General features: G+C 38.0%; 1 protein-coding gene and 1 long non-coding RNA gene across 2 annotated transcripts in view; one reads left to right on the top strand and one right to left on the bottom strand.

The window, feature by feature from the left end:
- Positions 1-14,127, top strand: part of LOC104605195 (protein FAR1-RELATED SEQUENCE 8-like) — a 50,627-nt gene extending 36,500 nt beyond the window's left edge. The window contains exon 4 of the mRNA XM_010269842.3: positions 13,270-14,127. Within this exon, the coding sequence (XP_010268144.1) occupies positions 13,270-13,482 (213 nt within the window). The 3' untranslated portion in view covers positions 13,483-14,127. The remainder of the gene's footprint in view (positions 1-13,269) is intronic.
- Positions 13,688-23,120, bottom strand: LOC148802860 (uncharacterized). Its single transcript, XR_016081293.1, has 2 exons — positions 21,162-23,120; positions 13,688-21,127 (listed from the first exon to the last, which is right to left on the bottom strand). It is a non-coding gene; the product is annotated as an uncharacterized LOC148802860 (long non-coding RNA).
- Positions 23,121-23,531: the final 411 nt, after the last annotated feature.

The raw sequence follows: 23,531 nt of genomic DNA, 5'->3' as shown, positions 1-23,531 counted from the left end.
AAGGAGAAAAGGAAGAGAAGAGATTTGAGAGAGAAAAGAGAGCAATAATGCTGGCCGCCCTCTTCACTATTATTTATAGTCTAAAATAATAGAGTACAAAGACCAATATGCCCTTATAGGACGGCTAACACATAAAACAATTAAAATAACTGCTCAAAAAGGACTCAACAAGAGTGCTGTGGTCCCCACCTCCTATCTAAACAATAAATAATCAAAAACTACCACTATGGACTACACAATTTGTCTAAAACCTCAACAGGCCGAATGGATTTAGGAGATTCAAAAGGCTCTCCATGGATATATGTTGATTCAAATTAACTGGTTTAGAAGATTTCGGTCAACAGTTTGGCTAAACAACGGGTACAAAGACAGTCTATGTTTTGGGCCTATATGTAATATTTGGGGGTTTGGACATCTGGTTTCCTCTTTGTTTCCTTCACAACTTCTGGTTGTACTGCTTTTTTTTTTTTAAATTTTAATGAAGTCGATTTTCTGAGCTATTGATAAAAAAAACTGTATTTGCTACTCAAGCTACCTAATAAAGTAATGAATAAAACAAAAAAGCACAAGATATCTTTTACATATTCTTGGAACATTTTCTTCTATTGTCTTCCATTTTGGTTCCAAGAGTTCAAGACCATTGGCCTTACGTGAGGTGATTGGTGCTGAAGGGAAGGCCTAAGGTCTAAGAGAGATGGTTGGGTCTTTACAAGTAGGCTAGGCTTGGGATTCTAGGTTGGGTTCATTTTATTTAGAAGTGACAAATAATATTTGTTAAGTAGTGAGGTTTAGAAGGATGAAGTAGTGAGATTAGTGAAAAAGAAGATAAAAGCAGAATAGGAACCTGGGTAATCAAAGACTGACCATCTTATTAATGGGCAAACTTTGACTAAAGCCAAAAAGGAAGGTGGACTAGGAGTGGGTAAGGTGATAGATAGAAATGTGGCTCTCCTTTGGAAGTGGTTCTGGAGATTCCACTTGGAACAAAACAACTTGTCACATGCTGTCATTAGTGGCATTTACAGTAGAGCTGGTAATGGTTGGGATGCTAGGGAGGCCTCCAGAGTCTTTTTTTTTTTTTTATTTAAGTACGTAGAAAACTTCATTATTCAAAACAAAAACAAAGTACTGTCCTGATAAGGTATTGAGGCAACACCCACTCATGCAACACACTTTAGACTATTCAGATTACAATACATCAACAGAAAAAGCTATCAATGTCACAGTTTTGTAATCCTAGCACCTCCCAAAATCTCTCCCCTAGATCTTCCTTTTAATCTGAGCGAATTCTGGATGCACTAACACCCAATCTGAAGAAGCTTTGCCAATGGCCGCCACTAGACTTCTTAAGCTCCAATACTTGTCTCCAAAATGCCTCCTATTCTTTTCCTTCCAAATGCACCAGAAAACCACAAAAGGTATACAACTCCAAAGCACTTTAACCTTCTTACTTCCTCTAGTCTTTGGCCACATAGAGAAAACCTGTGAAGGAGAGCCAGGTTGAAGATATCTTACCCCAAACAAGGCTGAGAACAAAATGAAGGTTTTCACCTTACACAGAATGAACAAATGACTCATAGATTCCTCTTGCTCTTTGCATAAATAGCAAATACTAGCTAGGTTGAATCCTCTACTCTTAAGGTGATCTGCAGTTAGCACACTATCCATAACAATTAGCCAAGCTAGAGCTTCCATCCTTGGGGGGAACTGGATTGCCCCAAATGCCAGCAACCTGATTGAACTCCAATTGGTTCCTGCACTATGCTGAATAGAAAGATTTAACTGAACATTTACCATTGGAGCACTCCTTCCACCATACCATAACTCATCTCTCATGCGTTCTGAAACCTTCACCCTCTCCAAGTTTTCCATCATGTTATTACATTCTTCCATCTCTCCATCAAGTAAAGGTCCCCTAAACCATGGACACCAGACAATCTGTTCCCCATGTCTCTCATAACATTGACTAATAGTGATTCATGTTCAAAGAGTCTGTACAACCTCGGGCACACCTCCATCAGCTTACCCACCCATGTTCCCCATGTCTCTCATAACATTGACTAATAGTGATTCATGTTTAAAGAGTCTGTACAACCTCGGGCACACCTCCATCAGCTTACCCACCCCACTCCATTCGTCTTCCCAAAATCTATCTTCTCCCCATCTCCAAAGGAAAACCTAGTAAAAATTTTAAACTCTTGGTTATACTTCATAATACCCTTCCACAGAAACATCATAAGATGCTCTAACCTCCCTCAATTCCCAACCAAACCTTACCACCCATACTTCCCCACCGCCATCCTCCTCCACAACAAGTGACTCTCCTTCTCCAACCCTGTTGGTGTGAAAATTTAAAGAAAATTTCATGCAACATAGTTGTCTCAATTGAGTGATTGAGTTTTTTATTATTTTGGGTATTAATAAAATAATTGTTTCCACAAGAAAGTAGAGAACACCTTTTGATTCTGACTTAGAGAAATGAATGTATAGAACAAAAGAAAAAAGAATAATAGAGTACTTCAAAAGAACTTTTCATTTGCATTTCTGTTACATATTTGAAGTATACAAGAATGAGAAAGAAAAAGAAAAGAAAAAAAATCGAGAAACTCCACAACAATACATTTCTTTCTTTCTTTTCTTTTTGATACAAAGAAGATTTCCTTCTCACTTCTTTCTTCAAAATAAACTGTAGTCAATCAGACAAATTTCTGACTGTAGACAGCCTTAATCATCTGGATTTTATATATAAGAAGGGAACCGTAGTCAGTCGAATTGAATATTTGATTGTAGATGGTTTTTAACTTTTTATCCCTCTGTTCTTCATTTTCATTTGAAGGGAATCATAATCAGCTCTTGGGAATTAGACTGTAGATAGTTTAATCCCAAACCTGTCTTGATAGAGGGACCATAATCAACCAAGTAAAATCACCTGGTCGTCGATGGTTTCTTTCTCTCTATTTCCTTCCCTAAAAGTAAAAACAAAAGAGAGAGGAAGAAGAATACATAGCAGAAGACATATATAGGAAGTATTTACAGAGAAGACTTTGCTTTAGCTACCTGTATTAGTGAGATTTCTTTTTCTTCCCTGTCTTCCCTTGAGAATTTCTCTTTTCTTCCCTGTCTCAGTGATTGAAGCAAACAGGCTGTTGTTCTAGGAAGGAAAAAGTAAGGACTGACAAACTCTGAAGATCGGAGAAGGAAATAGATCAACAGTCTTCTTTGTTGGTGAGGCTGCTCTCTGGCTCAAAGGATTTGCCAATGGGGTAAGCTTTTCTATAAAACATAATAGGTGTAAAAGCTCTATGGAGGTGCCAAGAAGAAGATACCAGGTGGAATTAAGGGCTGGAAGATGGTAGCAGAAAAATTGCAGCTCTTTCTCCTGTTAAAAGAAAAAAGTGAAGGGAAAAATTTAAACTCTGTGGTCAAAGGCCAAACTTTAAGCTTTGGAAAAGAAGCGACAGAGGATGGAGTGCACAAAGGAAAAACAGAGAGTCAGGTGGTGAAGAAATGCAGAAAGAATGTAACCATGAGAAGCTCTGATAAAATCCAAAAAATAATGCTGGGGACAATGAAAGGGTTTTAGGAACAAAGGTACATTATTACAGCTGGTAGGAAGATTACAGAATGGAACAACATTTTGGCATCTGTTGTGAACAATCTGAAAATCAAACATAAGGTAACATTGATACCTTTTGATGATACGAAAGCCCTTCTGGATGTGGGAGCAGAGAGGGTGGAATTTCTACAATTGAGACAGAGGTAGGCATGGTTCTAGTACAGGAATGGAAAAAGTCATGTAACAGTAAGGAAATTCGTGACAGAGAGTTCACCCTGAAATTATTGGGGCTTCCCTTTCATCTATGGAAGGAGACAATCTTTGATAGCACCATTGGTGCGACTAGCAGTGTGTTCATTGGCTTTAATATTTCTGACGTGTATGCAGCAAGACTTAGAGTGGAAGGGATTAACCAGAAGATGCACCACGATCTTTCGATATTCACTCCGACAAACTGTGGTGTAGAGTGTGGCTGGCGGTGGAAGTGGAAGTGTCACTATGGAGAGGGCTCACCAAGGTTGAAGATGGTGTTGAGGTGGGGGGAGTTGGCCATGAGGAAGGCAAACAGTTGAACCTTGGGGAAGGAAAAGCCTTGGAAATAGAAACTGGGAGAAAAAGCAGAGAAAAAGCATTTGTGCCAAAGGGGTTAAAAAGGGCTTTTGTCAGACCCCACTTGGGAAGTTAATAAATTAACATCCCAAGTTCATTCAGGTCAGGTCACCTGCTCCAGTCAAGAGGCTGAACAGGGTCATGTCAGTTCACGTGATGGTGTTAATATTCGCGAGGGAGAAGGCTTGGTTGAGTCGGTTGAAACCTATGATTAGAGAAAAGGACTGGGGGCTATTTAGTAATAATCCTTTGATTAGAGAAAAGGGCTCATGTGACTAAAAGTGATCACGTGAGGGACATTGGGAGAGGGGTGATGATGGATCCATGTTCTTGGTCTATCATCACCTTCTTCTGTAAGAGGAGGATTTGGGGACTGTCACTGATGAGATTGAGATGGAGGGCTTCAGGAAGCTGAGGTAGATAGGACAGTGGGGCTTCTTGTGGAGGGGGTTGGCGAGTGGGATTATCCTACTGGAAGTTATTTACAACCTAATGGTATTGAAAATGGAACAGGGCCTGGTTTGACTGCCACAGATGGAAGGGTGGAAACGGTGGAGAGAGTGGAAGGGAAGGATAATATAGAAGCAGAGAGGGATTTAAGGAAGAATGTAAGTGGTGTTGATGAGGATAGTTCGAGGGAGAAGATTGATAAGGATGGGTTGGAGATTAAAGGCACTGTCAAGAAATCGGGTTGAAAGGCTGGAGATTAAGGTTTATGGGGAAACCCGGTTCCTCCAAGAGTTGAGGGCTTTGCTTGGCTGGTTTTCACAGTCAGCATTCTCACACAAAATCACATCAAGAGAAAAGAAAAGGTTTCCAATTAGCTAGTAAGTGTGTTCTTTGTGAGCCAAAGAAAGAGGATGCTTTTCATCTATGTTATGGATGTAAATTATCATATTTTGTATGGGGTTTTTTCTTCCAACTCTTCAATGAATCCATGTGGACTCCAAGGTTGCCAAGAGAAATTTTTTGCTTGCTGGCTTACAGTACAAGGAAGTGAAAAAGCTAAATTCGTCTGGAGCTGTATTCCCTTCAATGTTTGTTGGGAATTATGGAAAGAAAGGAAAATAAAGGATCTTCGAAGGAAAATCTTGCAATAGGATGAAGATATGTTAGGGGATTGGTTCAGAGCTAATGGATTTGGCACTAATTCTACCAGAATTTATAGGTATCTCAAGAGATTCTTTTGAATTGAAGTTTTGGGCAACACTTAATTGGAATGGAACTTTGGTCATTCTTTTTTGTAATGATGTGAAAGTTGGAGTTAGATGTTTCTTTTGTTGTATTTCTCAATGTACTGTTTCTTTATGCATAGAAAGTCACCTATTCTACAATGCATAACAATCTTTCTGAGATAAGTAATGAGATATGATATTTATCACTAGTTAATGTCATTATGAACACAATCCTTTGATTATATGGTGTTTCAGTGGATCTAATTACATGGGATAACCTTTTCTGCTAATAGTATTTTGCTTCAGAATAGTGCCTCTGAGGTGTTTGGTGAGTGTGAATTTCTTACCTGCAGTTTTATTTCTTTCTACTTTAAGTTCTAGGATTGCTACTAATCCAGAATCGCTTTATACTCAGATTGTATTAAGCTTCACATCTTTGCTGGAACCACCAAGCTAAAATAAAGTTCATACTTTAGAAAATTCCCTCCTTGGCTGCGTTTGGTAGGAGTGCAAATGCTGAATTGAAGCAAATTTGGATTCCGATTCAGTTTTGTGGGCATTTGGTAGGAATATGTTTTTGTACTGAAAATAAAAGTAAATTTGTTTTTTTTTTGACGTTTTTGCATTCAAAGTTGGAGCAACGTATGCTTCCAAAAAATGGAAGAAATATGTGGGTGGATTTTGACCCTTAGTTCTGTTCAGCTGATGAAATTAGTATAAGGAGTTCCTTAGAGCCTTTTTCTCTATCTATTATTGACTTGAACTTCCTTTTCTTATTATGAGGGATACCAGTCCACTGACATTCAATTAAAATAGCTGAGAGAGCATGTACTGTCAACTTTAGCTATAGGTGCAAATGTCTTATCATAACCTACACAATATTCATACTTGTAGCACTAGGCAACTGGCCTCGCTTTATATTGATCAAAAGTGTAATTATGATTTTGGTTTTATAGAAAATTGAAGTATTGGGACTAGGAACAATGTCCCAAGTGTTGGTGTGAACCAAAGCTTGTATCTCTGAACAGTGTTTTTTTATCAATATTGTATCTCTGCACAATGTCGTCAGACTTGCATGGGATTAAGCTAGACCATCAGAGCTAGAACCAATAGCCAAAACAGTTTTTAAGCTGCTGGGTTTTTAGAAATACTGGCGTGATCAAGCCTACCTTATACATGCCTTAAAACCAGCTATAACCTACAATATTTATTGGTTTAAGCTTAACTTGATGTAAAATAATAAAAAACAATGTGTCTATTTGTTTTTCTTTTTTTTTTACCTTTCTTTCTTGTATTTTTTGAGTGAATTGAATGGTTGAACTGGTGGTTGGACCCTTTGACCTGTGACCTTGTGACCAAATCGATTTTATGTCTAGTCCAAGTCTGACAATGCTTTCTCTACATATACTGCCTCCTTCTAACACAAATGGAGTTACTGTAAGTGGTAGGAAATCTCAATTGACTGAAGAGATGTAAACAAAAAAGAATGTCAAAAGAAACCATAACAATTTGGTGGATGTGAAATACGAGTTGTTCTATGAAGTGGGATAGATAATACATCAGTAGATGAGGAAGAACGTCAGAAGGAACAAACATTTATTGACTGGGATGCCAGAGGAGAAAAGGAGGTTGCTTCTGGTTATTCTATTTGCTTTTTTCCTTTTAGAGTAGGTGATGGGAGATGATTAATCAAGTGAATAACAGTGACTTGTAATTCCTGTAGGAAGGTAAACTACCCTCAAAATGTTCCTTCTTTTTTTTGATAAGTTCAAAATGTTCCTTCATTGTAGCTATACCTTTTTGTTGTGTAGATGGACAAGAATGTGGTGACAAAATCCCAAAATTCTCTAAATACTATCGAAGTTCATTATCCAAACTCTCTCTCTCTCTCTAAATCAGAATGAAGGATTTTTGTTTCTGTAGGGAATTGCATTTCCATCATGGCTTGGAAAGTAAAGAAACATTTCAGAATTATTTATTAGGAAATATATCTAGGTACATCTAGTAGAATCATTGACAAACAATACAAAGTTTCTAAACCCAAACATTATTATCTATCAACTAAAACATAGTATTAGAACCAAGGTTTAGAATGTTGATGTCGATTGAAATATCAGTCACCCAGATATAAGAAACATGTCAAAAATGCCAAATATTCCATGGAAATATTGTAAAAATTATAGATATGGTGGAAATGTTGTGAAATATGCAAAACACTGAATGGTATTTTATGTAATGATAAAAGATGCATAGGTAGGCCCTTTTAAATTATTATCTTATTCCAAATCATCAAAAGTACATGATAGAGTGAGTTCAAGCAAAATTTAAACCAATAGAAAGTGCAAATGGTTCTAATAGGTCAACCAAATAACTTATTTTACAATATAAACGAAGATTTAACTCCACATTTGAAAAGAATGGAGAAGGAATAAACAACCATGAAGTATGTTTCTTATTTTCTAAATTCCAAAGCAAAATGTTTGTCAACTCCTCCCTACCACCTTTCCTATGTTTATGTGCTGGTCTTGTATTGAACAACTGTTATGAAAAAAAAAAAGCTAGCAACATTTGCATCATTGTCAAGTTGGTTAACAAATATCAAATTAACAGTCAACTTAGGAAGAAATAAATTACATAATCATAAAGGAAAAGCCAAAGTGGAAAGAGTTAAATTGTCATGCAAATGGCATCTCAACTTTCCCTTAAAAAGGCCATCGCCCAATGTTGGTCCCGGCTATCTAGTATCTTGGGTGGGGTAGACTGGATGCTGATCGAGCTTTTCTCTTTTATATTGTTTTTTTCACAAGGTGGCCACTCTCAGAATTGAGCCTACATTCTCATGCTTCTCAGCACAAGGTTTTACCATTATATCTCAGTTTTCCCCTATAGGCAATGAAATTTACCATTTAGGAAAAGGATTAGAAATACTACCAAATGATGCTTTGGTCTTGTGGTTGGATGCACCAGAACCAATAACCTAGAACTTGTTAACAGGAAAAAGCGAGTAATATCATGAACCGGCTCTCTCAGTCTCTATGTTGTGTGGCACTCCACTTGTCCCATAGGTTGCGTCAGCTTGCTTGCCTAGTATACTGCCTTTGCTAGGGTGACGTGAAGACACACACCCTTTGTGTAGCCCTTAGTACCCAAGGGCACACAAAGAACCAAACTCAAAAGATCAAGGGAAGCAATGGTGTTCTCATTAAAACTTTCCTTACAAAGCTTACAATACTTGGGTGACTCCATGGACTCTTGGACACTTGAATGCTTGGGTTTGTGGTGCTTGTGTGCAAATGAGGGAGGAGTCCCCTATTTATAGTGTAGAGATCATTAGTGTGGTCCCGTGTGGTCCCCACCTGTTTAATGTTTAGTTTCAGCCAACATTTTTCTGTTGGTAGTTATTTATTTAAACAGTAGAGGGGTAATTCAGGTTTTTTCCTTATCTTTTAATTGTTAATATAAATAGCAGTGGGGTGACAATCAAACTGATCACCCACATTCTTTGATTTCTCCTCTTCGTTTTCTCCTTCTCTTCTTCTCTCCTTCTTCCTCTCTAATTCTCAGATCTTTTCTTGATTCTGCGCATTATATCTAGGGCTGATTACAGTCCTACTTGACAACCTGGTATCGGAGCCAACCTAGGGCTTCTCATGTCAGTCTAATCAGGCCGACTACATGAGAACTTCCTAGGGTTGGAAGTTTTCAGCAAAACAAGACCATTGGCTGATTCTTGGAGGTTGCTGGCAGTGTGTGGCTACTACTCAAGGGACTGTAGAGCCTTGGAGAGTGTCCAGCAGTCAGGAAGAATCAGAGGAAGGGAAGATTCTTCAAGATTAGGGTTCAGACTTGTTTTTGAAGGTGGCAGCCAGACTTTTCTGAAGTAAGTTGTTTTCTTTTGAGATCGATCTATAAAAAGAACCTTTTTTTGGTTATTCTAAGAGGTGCGGCTGAGAGATCTCCCTGTTCTCCTGAGTCCTTGGGGTTTTTTCTTGACCTACGACTAGTTCTAGGATTAAAACCCTAATTTTTTTTTACTGTTGCCAATTCTAGGGCAGCAGTTGAATCAGTTACAGCTTTCCAGACCAAGTGATTTAGTTTTCTGGGAAACAACAGAGCTGTCCTAATATTACTGGGTGGTTACCGAACCTACTTTACCCTTCTAGGTCGGCTGTTAACAAATTCTGGGTTCAATTACTTTGTCTCAGTGCTAAAAGGGGTGTTTTTTGACCATTACCTCGACAAGAATGGAGTTTAAGAGCCAAGGGGGTGGTGTTTGGGGGGCTGGAGGTTCTGGTAACATGTCCGAGAACACATTTCAGGTTATTACAACTGTCAAGTTTGACGGATCAAATTACTTGGAATGGGCCCAGTCAGCCATGATGGCCATTGGGGGTAGAGAAAAACTAAACATTAAACAGGTGGGGACCACACTAATCATCTCTACATATAGGACTTTTAACTACCCTAAGGGGATGCAATCTAGGTCGTCCATTCATTACCTCCTTATTCTGTCAGATAGCACCTCCACCACACATTTGCACCTCTCATGACTACCACACATCCCATCTTTGGTTGAAGCTTCTAGAGACTCTTCTAAAATACTCTAGAATTCCCTAGAGCCTGTCTAGACCCTTCCAGACACCTCTAGGCCCACCAGACTGCTCCAGATGAACTCCATAACCACCACTAAACCTCTTAGCCAAAGGTTCCTTTGCCTATAAAAGCTTTGGGGGTGTGACAGTGAGCTGACTTTCCGAATGTGTCTATGCCTAAAAAGGCAGAATTGATTGTAAAAAATACCAATGTTCAGGGAACCGGACCAGGCACGGAACTAGAGAAGGGAGAGGTTCACGAGTCAGAGGTTCGAATAGGGTTGAACTGTGATGGCATATATATGTATGTATGTATGTATATATACTATAGGTCATATAAATACTATATATAATATATTTTACAACTTCTAATATATTTAGATATGGTGGATGGATGGCCATATAAATACTATATATAATATATTTCACAACTTTTAACATTCTATTCAAGTATTTACATTTTCTTTAAAACATGTGCATAATAAAGTAATATGTACAGTAAATAGTCATTGATTATCATAAATAATGAGGTGGATTAGTGGTAATTAAGCCATATATGAAAATAAGAGGTCATGGGTTCAAGTCTTGTTAACCACATTTTAAAATTTCAATTATTTAAGGACCCAGGCGGTTTCATGATACCAGGACTAGTTCACTGGTTTTCTGGTTAAACCAACCGGTCAGCCAGTTTTCACTGGCTTTTTAGCAAATACAGTTATTGGGGTGTGAATGAACTGTACAAGGTCCCAGGTCACAGTTCAACTGGTCCAATTGGCCGGTCCGGTCTGGTTTCCTAAACACTGGAAAATACAGTACTCTGGACAACCATAAAAAAAAAATAAAATAAAAGATACGGTACTCTGGACCATTTGACACATCTCAGAAATAAAGGTCAGGATGATCTCCTGAAGAAGTAGATGTATTAGTTGATGGGCTTTGAAATGTTGCCTGATATGTTTTTAACCAAATTTCTTGGGCGGTAAAATCGCTTACTTAGCTAATATATTGTTAACAATAGAACCATGTTTTCCCCCTTACCGAGGGATACTTGGTGTCCAAATTCCTTGCATTCATGACACTACACAGAAAAGTTCTGTTGATGTATTCTTGTTGGTGGCCAAGAGTACACTTTGTTGCCATTCTTCCCTTCCAGAGTAGCCTGAGTTATAATAAAAAATCTCCTCCCTGAGTAGTTCACTGAGGATAGTGTCTATTTTTGGTGGTGTGCCTTGGTTCAACATGCTATGCCTGACAACTTTGTAATCAGGATGCAATTTTGCACTTTCCTTTCTTGAATTTTCTTCAGTTTGTATACAATAGTTTTATTTTACACACTGCTAGCCATTTGATTCTCAACCTAAATTCAAGAAATTATACATCCTTTGAGCTTAGCTGTATGAGAAGATATTCATCTCTAAGTGGGGCTTTTTAGCAAGTTAGATTGCTGGTATACTCTCTCAAGATATTTTCACATATCCTTGGAAGTCTGAAACCCCTCATGGTTATACCACTATTGGGATCAACAAACTTAAAATCCAAGAGATGTTAGCAATTTTATCCCTTCATTGTTGCATCAATTTGGAAGCAGATTCATCCAGTCTGGTTTCTCTCAGTCCTTTGCCTTCAACAAAATAGCAAAAATGGAAATTTTAAATGGCAAAGTTTGAACCATTGAATCTGATAAATAATGTTACATACTTGCGCTAGGCTATATATAGGAAAATTATTTTTCCAGATGAACAACTGCTATGAAGTAACCAGATGATATGTCTTAACAGCAACGCTTATGGTATCCCAAATATAGATATCTGATCACCCATATAGTATTCTGCCCTTAGTTCTGTTGTGTAGTTCAAAACAAAAAAGAAATAACAGTTCAATAGTAAGTGGTCGAGGGTGGGCCTTGGTGCAACAGTTGGGTTGCTCCATTGTGACCTGGGTGACCAGGGTTCAAATCTTGGAAACAGCCTCTGCAGGAACCTCGTGCACTGGGCTGCCTTGGTTCAATAGGAAGAGGTCACAAATGTACAGGGTTTCTAACTGAATGCTTCCATCCCCAAAAGAGTAATATCATATTTAGGGCCATAATATTTACATTACAAGTAGGCCCTTTGAGCTATGATACCCAGATACCTAGTGTTGGGCACAATGCATACCCGATATTACACCAGATACTTCTAGGTATATTCTATAGAATACACTTCTAGAATATGTAAAATGGTATTTTTATAACAATTCATACTATAAAAAATGTGTATATGTTAGTCTTCAGAAATGACACTTGGCTATAAAAACTAGAAAATGGAATTGACTCCAGTTCTGAAGTGAGAGATTATGATATAGAAGTCTGGATGATTGGGTGGAGAGGTCTGGAAAGCTTTCTATAGAGAAGATTGAAGAGAAGAATGTTGAGGTTGGCAAAAATCCTGGCATGTTTTTTTGCGGAGGAGAGGACTTTGCTAGGAAAGCCTTTGAGGAGTTTGAGAGGAGGGAAGAAGGTTTGGAGAAAGTGGAAAGTGGGGAGGGAGGAGAGATGTGGGATGTGGATATTGACAGAGGGGAGGATTAGGAGTTGGTTGCATGAGTCTTGTGTAGTCTCGAAGCTTGTGGAGGTGTCCGAAATTGGTGCTTTTGGTTCTTTGTTTTTGTTGTTTGTCTTTATTGTGTCATTGGTTGTAAGTCAGTATTAGCGTCTTGTTATTCTCTTTTTCTATTTATCTTTCAAAAAAAAAAAACTAGATATGAAAGCATGCTACAAGCATATTATTATTATATAGGATACCCATGGTTCAAAATATTGATACACCCAATATGCATGAACATGCGTATCCGGTGTTTCAAGTGATTGAATACCTTTTTTTTTTTTTCCTCATTTCCACAGGTGTCCGAAATCTGTGCATTTCCCTAGCATTTCCATATTTTTCGTCCATATCCACCGTATCCGTATCCGTATCCGTATTCATGTTGTCTGATATGATACCTGATAACGATACTTTCATCCTTGCATAAATAATCTAACCATTCTAGCAGCAAAGGATATAAATTCCTAATTCAGTGTTAGTAGATCCATGAAACCTTCCTCTTGTTATGTTAGATTTTTTTTAATTGGATTGTCGTATGTCACAGCTATCCTGTAAACACAATATAAATTTCCCTTGAACACATTATATGCACATATGAACATACAAGTATGTAAGAGGTCTTTTGAAAACTGCCAAACCTGGTCTAGATTGGTTTAGCTGTCTGATGGTGAATCATACCTCATGAAAGCACTTGTATTTTTCCCCTTTGTTGCAGCAGCCTAATTTTGTTTTGCCATTTTTTTTCTGTGATACAGGATGAGAAAGATAAGAAAATTCGAGAATTGTCCCTTGAGTTATACAATGAAAAACGGCGATGCCAACGGCGTTGTGCAGCATATCAGGAACAGCTAAACATGATCTTGAAAGATGTAGAAGACCACACTCAACATCTATCAAAAAGAGTTCAAGATATAGTTCAGAGCATAAAAGAACTTGAAGATGAGACTGAGAGTTCACAGTGCAGATGAGATGAGAGTGAGTGCTGTTTGTACTGGCTTCTTTTTACGTTCAAAGGCCAACTACATCCATTTCCACTTTCCTAGGATAATTAAGTTAACTAATTTTGATAGGGTTTATCTCAGGGTCTGTAAACCACTGAATTGACTATACTAGGGAAATATGTAGGTGGTAATTACCTCCTATGGATGACAGCACTGCATCAACTGTAGTTGGTAATTACTATCTGTGGTCATCTGCTTTTAGCAGAAGATTTATTAGTAGAGTGGAATGGAGTAATAGGATTCATGTGGGAAACTCCAATAACTTGGACAAAGATCAGATGATGATGATGATGATGATACAGAAGCACCTATAAGAATGGAAAGGATGTAGTGGTGTCATAGCTGCCATATTTTCTTGCTATGGCAAAGGAAATTGGCTGGGCCAAAAAAGGTTTACTCAATCTGATGGGATAACTGTGAACACTCTCTTTAACTCGATCTGATAAGGGAACTGTGAAAACTCTTCTGTGAATGATGATGCTGTGACTCACATGTACAGGCCTTGCATCTTAGTTGGGACTCTTGCCGTTTGTAGAACACCAAATAAGAGGGGACAGAAGAATGGATATTGGACACATTCAGAAATAACGTGGTTACTGATCTATTGATATATGGCCTATAATCAGTCTTTTCTTTTTAATTTTAGGGTAACTTACAGACATCTACCTTATACTTGGGGGGTGGTGACACTTAGGCTCTTGAACTTTGTTTTGTGACAAAGACCCCCGAAACTTCTGGTTTCCAACACTTTGCCCTGCCATTGATATGCTGTCAGTTAACTTTATTGAACCCCACATTTTGCCCTTTTGACTTAATTTTTCTAAAAATTCGCAACTCCCACATTTTTCTCTCAACTTTCTTCCAGCAGCGTTCATCTTGAGAAGGTTTTGAGAATATTTCATCAATGCCTTTGAGAATGATTTGTCCTTAGGAGTGGATTCAAGCCGAGCCGAATATCTAGGTATTTGAGCCTCGGTTCACCAACAAAGTATGAGGCTCGAACTCGATTTGAGCTAGAGACTTGAACTCGAGTTTGGCTCGAGTCAAAAGCTCATAAGCTCGAGCTCGGCTCGGCTTGGCTCAGGCTTGATTGTGAGCCAAATGTTTTAAAAAAATAAAAATATATACATATAAAAAAATGATTTTTTATTTGATATGTAAAAAATTAAGAAATATAAAAACTAGTTAGTATGTCAAAATATTGGTACCATAAAAGCAATTTTTAAGAGTTTTTTTTTATACATAAAGCAATTTTTAAGAGTTTTTTTTTTTTATTCATAAAGCAATCTTAAGAGTTAGTATAGGGATTTGCTTTGGAAATGTGTGGATATGGTGGATAACTTAAGATACACATGAATGAATCTTATTTCAAAGAAAAAAGAACTCACACAAATCTCAAAATACATCAATACCAATGATTTTAAGGCTCAAATGGATATGCATACAGTATAAAATGAAAGAAATACGTTTTTAATGGTTCACAGTCACATTATAAGAATCACCATATTGGGCATATATGTTTTGTAGAAGGTTTAAATTATTGGTATAGCAAAGGGTATTGGTAAAGTTGGGAGTGGATACATATCACGATATGCTTTGGATAGGTAAATATGGTGGAAAGATGGTATGTATATAAACTGAAACATAAAGAAAATTCTCACTAGTCGCAAATACATTAATAAAACTAAATCTATTGTTAAAATAATTATAAATTAGGTATGATCACACAAGCAACACATACTTTAATAGTTATAGAAAGACATAACAATCAACACAGTAAGGAGTCCAAGATGCATACTATATGGCAGCCATATACAAATTATATGTATGATGTGTAAGGATAGTGACTATATAACTTCCTAAAAAGCAATATTGTAAGTTATGTTTATTTTGTAAACAACAGTTTTATTTACGCAAGTAATTTATATATTATTATTATAAATCAATTTATTAATTGATAATTTATATAACCTTAATTTAAAAATATATCAAATCTATTTAGATTTATAATACATATCATATGCAATTGATAAATTTTAATTATTAAAATAGTTATTTTATTTTTGTTTTTTTTCAATATTAATAGTGTTAAAAATAATGTCTTCGTAGAGTTAGCCCTATTGAAATAAAAGAGGCACTAAATAAGATGAAGGAAAAGACATTATGACCTAATGGGATTCAATCGAAGTGTGAAAAGGTAGGGAGAAATAGGTTTGTTATGGTTAACTAAGTTATTTAATAAGATAGTGAAAGAAGAAAAAATGCTTGATGATTGAAGAGATAGTAATATGGTGCTTATACTTAAGAACAAAATTGTAATAACTATTAAAAAATTAAACCCATTACATGAGACACACTGTGAAACTTTTGGGGAGAATAATTGAACAAAGATTACAATTTGAAACTAGTGTATTAGAGAACCAATTTAGCTTCATGTTAACCATGGAAGTCATATTTCTTTTGAGACGATTAATAGAAAAGTTCAAAGAAAAAAATGAAGACCTTCATATAGTATTCATTGATTTAGAAAAAGGTTATGATAGAGTTCCTAAAGAGATAATATGGTGGGTTTTGAAAAAGAAAGAGATTTAAAATAAGTATATAAACCTAATTGCATAAATGCATGGGGAAACACCAATCAATATTTAGAACACTAGTGGTAGAGACTTCATATTTTACATTTATGATGAGTCTTCACCAAGATTCATTACTCAACCCTTATCTTTTTACACTAATTATAGATGAATTAACTAACATATTTAGGAGGAAGTTCCATGATGCATGTTTGCCAATGACATTTTTTTTTATTGATGAAACTTGTGAAATCCCTATTCGATTCTAGGTTAAAGTAGAAAAGAAGAAGAGGAGAAAGAAGAAGAAGAGAAAGAAGAAGAAGGGTTCGGCCAAATTAGGAAAATCAGTCCACCTCTAGTCGACCCACTTGTATTTATCTCCAATAACATAGTTACAAGAAAGACCATATTGTCCCTCATAAGTGATGGGACACATAACTTAAACTTAAATAAAATAGACCTTTTACTCTTAAATAGATAAACCCAAATGACCAAAATACCCCTGATTTGTGTATTCTAACACTCCCCCTCAAGCTGGAGAGTATATGTCATATAGTTCCAGCTTGTCACAAATATAATCTACTCTGCCCCGAGACAATCCCTTTGTAAAGAGATTTGTCCACTGATTTCCTGAGCTCACATGAGATGTGGTTATCACTCCACTTTTCACTCTCTCTCACAAAGTGACAATCGACCTCAATATGTTTGGTTCTCTCATGGAAGACTAGGTTGGAAGAGATGTGAACAGCAACTTGGTTATCACAGAATAATCTCATGGGTTTGTCAACCGAGAACCCCATCTCTTGTAGCAAGTTCTTTAACCATACTAGTTCACATGTGGTATGAGTCATTAGCTCTGTACTCAACTTCTGCACTACTCCTTGCCACCACTATTTGTTTCTTGCTCTTCCAAGTTACAAGATTGCCACCAAGGAAGGTACAATACCCTGTAGTCGATCTCCTGTCTGATATAGAACCAACCCAATCAGCATCTGTATACCCTACTATTTCAAGAGTCCCTCCACTTCGGTATAGCAAACCACGACCTGGAGCACCCTTCAGGTACCTAACAATCCTTAGAATTGCTTCCCAATGAGGAATCTGAGGATGTTGCATAAACTGACTCACCATACTCACAGCAAATGATATATCTAGTTGGGTAATAGTCAGATAATTCAACTTTCCCACCAACCTCCTGTATCTTCCAAGATCATCAAACTCTTCACCTGCATCAACACTCAACTTGGCATTAAGTTCCATAGGAGTCTCTGTTGGTTTAGCACTTAACAGTCCTATTTCTTCAAGTATGTCAAGAACATATTTTCTTTGACATAAGTTAATTCCATGCCTTGACCTTGCAATTTCTATTCCCATGAAGTATTTCAGTTTACCCAAATCTTTCGCATTGAAGTGGTCCTGTAGGAATTTCTTCAACCTGTTAATCATGTTATTGTCACTCCCAGTTATGATAATATCATCCACATACACCACTAGCAAGATTTTCCCATCTTTTGAGTCATGGCTGAACACAGAATGGTCTACCTGACACTATTTCATCCTAAATTCTTTCACTACTTCACTGAACCTTCCAAACCATGCACGTGGAGATTGTTTCAATCCATAAATTGTCTTTTTGAGTCTACAAACCTTACCATCCTCCTCCTGAGCAACAAACCCTGGCGGTTTCTCCATATACACTTCCTCAATGAGATCACCATGTAGGAAAGCATTTTTGATGTCCAATTGCACAAGAGACCAATCATACATAGCAGCTAATGAAATTAACACCCGAACTGGACCAATTTTAGCCACAGGAGAAAATGTCTCCATATATTCCACACCATACAGCTGAGAATAGCCCTTGGCCACTAACCTAGCCTTCAACCGCTCAACACTGTCTTCTGGAAGATACTTCACTGTGTAGACCCATTTACACCCAACAACATGCTTACTAGGAGGAAGAGCAGTAAGTTCCCACATGTGATTGTGTTGTAGAACAGAGAGTTCATCTTCCATGGCTTGCCGCCACCCTGGGGAGGTAAGGGCTTCCTAGACAGTCTTGGGAATGGAAACAGATGATAGGAATGATATAAAGTTGCGATGAGAATCAGAAAGGTGAGCAGCTGAAACATAGTGTGAAATAGGATGAGAAGTACAAGTGCGTTTATCTTTCCGCAGGGCAATATGAAGATCAAGGTCTAACGGAGAAGAAGCAATGGTAGGATCTATCGACAGGGGTTGAATTGGAAGAGGGGTCGATGCTTTTCTATGAGTATACACGTGTTTGATTGGTGGCCTCTTAGTAGTATCTGGCATGGGAGGTGAATCTGCAACTAGAATGGGAACCACGGGAGGGGGATCCGCAACAGGGACAGGAAGAGGAACTACGGAGGAAGGAGAAGAAACCACAGTATCCGAGAAAAAAGGAACTGATTCAAAGAAAGTGACATCAGAACACACAAATGACTTATGGAAGTTAGGGTTATAACACTTATACCCTTTCTGAGTCCTTGAGTAGCCAAGGAAGATACACTTAGTAGCTCGTGCATCTAATTTGTCTAAACCAGGCCCCAAGTTTTGAACAAAACAAACACATCCAAAGACTCTTGGGATGAGAGGAAATGGAGACAAGGTGGGAAACAACACCGAGAAGGGGGATTGACTTCCAAGGATGGACATGGGCATCCGCTTGATGAGAAAACAAGATGTGAGGACTACATCATCCAAAAATGCTTTGGGACATTCATATTAAGCATCAAAGACCGAGTAGTTTCAAGGAGGTGTCGATTTTTCCATTCAGCTACACCGTTCTATTGTGGGTTGTAGGCACAAGACGTTTAATGAATTATCCCATGGTGCTCTAAGTATTGCTGAAATGGTATTGAGGTGTACTCTTTGGCATTATCAGAGCGAATAATTTTAATATGAACACCAAATTTGGTACGTATTTCAACATAAAATTTTTGAAAAATAGAAAACACTTCACTATGATATTTCATAAGATAAATCCATGTCATCCTTGAAAAGTCATCAACAAAAATTACAAAATACTTATAGCCATTGTATGGCATCACTTTGATCGGACCCCAGACATCAAAATGAACTAAAGAAAAAGGACTCGAGACATGACTATCAACTCTTGGACTAAAAGAGACTCTATGATGTTTCCCAAACTGACATGACTCACAATCCAAAGATGAAAGATGACTCAAGGAAGGAATCATCAACTTCAGAGCTTTGAGAAAAGGATGACCAAGTCTGCAGTGCCATTGAAGAGGAGTAAGAGAAGACTAAAAAGCTACTGGAGGGCCACCACCATCAAGGTAATACAATCCACATGTCTCATGCCCTCCACCAATCTTCATCCCCGTCTTGAGATCTTGAAACACACAAGAAGAGGGATAAAAGGTTATGGAACAATTAAGTGACTTGATTAATCTAATAACAGACATAAGGTTAAATGGGAACTTGGGAATATATAAAACAGATGATAAAGACAAAGAGGAGAGATCAACATCACCAACACCACATATGAGAGATGTAGAACCATTAGCAAGAGTAACTGTTTTAGATGTGAAGGACCGAGAAAGAGAAGAAAATACATTAGGAGTCCTAGACATATGGTCCGAGGCTCCGGAGTCAATGATCTAGGGTGAAGGCTTGGAAGCCAAGCAAGCCATACCTGGATGGGCAAGGGTAGCTGTGTTCTGCTGAGATGTCTGAAGGAACTGCTCATATACTGCACAAGGTACACTCACCATCTCCTTCCTAGAAGCACCAATAGATGTGGAGGGAATCGGGTCAGTTTGCTGACTTTCATTAATTGTACCACTACCCTTAGTCACAGCATGGTCAGCCCAAGTGTTGGGTGGACCATGTAAGTCATAGCAGAAATTAACCGTGTGCCCCTCTAATCCACAGTGTGTACACTTCCTAGGGGCATTACTTCTTCCTTTACCACAACCTCCCCCTGAGTCCCGACCTCCACTCCGACCACCAGCACGGTTAAACATGGGACCACCACGGTTACCTGGAAGTCCACGACCACCACCACCACCTCTATTTCCACGGCCTCCCCCTCTAGTCACCACAAAACCAGATTTGTCTGAGAGAGAAGAATGCTCTATAGACTCAATAGATGTCCTCCTGAGACGGGCAAAAACTTCTTCAAGTGAGGGAAGAGCAGACCCCCCAGTATTTGTGCATGGACAAGCTCATATTCAGCCTTCAAACCCACCAGAAACCTTGTCACATCAAGTTGCTCACGCTGTTGTTGCTGAATCTGAACATCCAGTGTCAGGGGATGATACACATTGAGCTCATTTCAGATATTCCTTAGACTTGCATAATATTCCTTAGACTTGCATAGTATTCACACTAATTTTTTGTTCCATGCTATTCCATAACCATGTCATTTTTTGTGCATCTTCCTATTCCTAGTCACTAAACCCCGGAGATTCAGATGAGTGTTTCTCCTCTCTCACATGTTTTACCTTTTTCTTGGCCTTTAAAAACACCTCCACAGATTTTGCCCACAACACATAATTCTCACCATTCAACTTAATAGATGTCATTTGAACATTTAGGTAATCTGGAGAAATCATAACGCCTGTTTTATTGTCATTCCCATCTCCAATCGATGCCATCTTAACTAATTCTCCTTCAAATAATCAGCACAACTTCACGCACTTCCACAAAACTTATCTCACTCTCAGCACCACCAACTTCTTCAAATACACATTGCACATCAAATACAAAAACTGAAATCACTTAGTCATTAAATCAAACACTTGTACTGCACACTGCAGAACCATTCACACACCAAATACAAGGGCTGAAGTCACTCAGCCATTAAACCAACACACAGAAATTAGTATAAGCACCACTACACGACACAAGGTTTTGCTTTCAACTATTCAGAATCACCCACACACCATTCAACACAGTACAACTACCACCACACCACTGCTGTCGTGAACTTCAGCAGTCGAAAAACTCTACTTTCAGCACACATATGAGGTAAAAACAGAGAAGAAGAACTGCTGTCGAAAAACTCTACTTTCACCACACCACTGCTGATATGCATACTAATCACTTCAAACATATTTTGAACCAAAACACAGCATTTACAGTCCACTATTTGGGCAAAAAACAGAACTGCTCATACCTGTCCACAAACAACCCTCTTCGTATCACAGAATAGAGAGAAAGAAGAAGAAGAGAAGAAGAAGGGTTCGGCCAGATTAGGAAAATCAGTCCACCTCTAGGCGGCCCACTTGTATTTATCTCCAATAACATAGTTACAAGAAAGATCATATTGTCCCTCATAAGTGATGGGACACATAACTTAAATAAAATAGACCTTTCACTCTCAAATAGATAAACCCAAATGACCAAAATACCCTTTATTTGTGTATTCTAACACTAATTATAGATGAATTAACTAACATATTTAGGCGGAAGTTCCATGATGCATGTTTGCCAATGACATTTTTTTTATTGGTAAAACTAATGAATAATATTTTTTTTGATAAAACTAATGAAGGATTAAATGAAAAATTAAGCTTATGGACAAATGCCCTAAAATGAGAGATTTTAATTATGACATATAAATTTAGTATTAATAGGAGCACAAATGAGAATACGCTTTGGATTAGAGGCTAAAAGATAATTCAATGTGACCATTTCCAATGCCTTGGTCTAATAGTTCATATTAAGGGAAACAATGAGGAGGATGTCACCTAAAGAATTAGAGCAGAATGGGAAACATGGAGAAACACATATGAACTTTTATATGATAGGCAAATGCCACTTAAGTTAAAAAGAAATCCTATAAAATAGTTGCAAGGCCACCTATGCTACACCGAGCAGAGTGATGGGCATTTAAGAAATTGTGTTCAATAAATTAATGTGGCAAAAATGCAAATGCTAACATGGATGGGTGGAAAAACTAGAAAGGATAGGATAAAAAATGAAGTCATCAGTAAGAACCTAGGAGTAGTTTCAATAGGTGATAAAATTAGAGAAAGTAAACTAAGATGGTTAGATCATGTGCATAGAAGACCATAAAAAAAACATCAGTTATAAAAAGTGATTTGTTATAAATTGAAAGGGTTAGAAGGACTAGGGATAAACCAAAAAGGACATGAATAGAAGTATTAAGAAATGATTTAAACAGTAACAATTTAACAATGATATGATTTTAAATAGTCTGCGGAAGCCTACATGCCCTGCCTCCCTGGCCTATGACTGCCCAGCCCACTGCCCTTGTCCATCGCTCTTCCCTAGTCTGCGGCAGGGCATCGCAATGCCACATGCCCTGCCTCCCTGCCCTACCTGTGGCCTCCTCTGATCCTAGTGAAGCCCTCAGCCCACCATGGCCATAGCCCACCTCATCACTTGGTCCTCAGTCGAACCCACCTCGGCCAGTTTGACTCTTTTCATAGCCACAATAGACTCAACCTTGGCCCCACATTGGTCCTGACCTAAGCCCTTGCCACGGTCAACACCCAATCCACACACCTCACTTCACCCCGCCTGCACGGCTCACCTTGTCTTTGTTGGTCTTAGCCTGTCTCGTCCAATTCCAGGCCAGTTCACCTCGGTCAACCCAACCCGTGACCACATGTCGTGGTCGCCTGGTGCCCCACCTAAACCACTGTGCGCACCCTGTCAACTACTAATAGTCTCAGCAAATAAATAATTGATTCTGCGATTGGAGGTGACCCATACGATTTGGATTTGAATGAATTACTCTCCTGGCTGAACTAGTTTTTGTTTCTAGGGCTCAGTTCGAAAGAGTATAAATACAAATATGTACAATACAAATATTCGTATTTGAATTCCCCATTTGGTGGCATTTGATAACTTGTATTTTCTTTCCACCAAATTATTTGGTGCTGTAAAATTATATCCTTGTACTACTATAATGCCTATTTATTGTCTAAACAGCCGGGTGTACTAATCCCCGAATCAATCATATATGCTTTTCTAAAATGCCTAGTATATTGCCTCATGCTCTTGATCTCAAATTATGAAATTCTATTTGTAGGGTCTAAAATTATAATTTTGTTACGTAGTCGATGTGCATGTTTGCTTACTAGGAGAAGCATGTTTCTCTATGATTCTTAGACTTCTCATAGAAAATTCAGAGACTACCTAGTCTAAAATTCAGGAACCCCTTGTCATTCGATGAATAGCATAGCGGTTGTTGGAACTACTTAAGCCGGATCTTTATTATCTCTCAAAATTGTCCGTTAGATTGAGTTGCTTTCTAAACATCAATTGGGATATACGTGATTGCCCTAATACATGGGATGCTTTTTTATGAATGAGATGCTTTCTACTCAAATACCATTACAACTCGAAATTAATTAAGACAGCATTTGACAAGTCTTTCTTTGTGGTTTTCTGGGTTTCGGTAAGTTAAAAAGGCCGATTTTT

The sequence above is a fragment of the Nelumbo nucifera genome, chromosome 1 (assembly GCF_055504915.1).
Source record: "Nelumbo nucifera cultivar China Antique chromosome 1, China Antique-T2T, whole genome shotgun sequence".
Lineage (NCBI taxonomy): Eukaryota > Viridiplantae > Streptophyta > Magnoliopsida > Proteales > Nelumbonaceae > Nelumbo > Nelumbo nucifera.
Note: the sequence above shows the minus strand (reverse complement) of the source record. Positions and strands in the feature narration are given on the sequence as shown.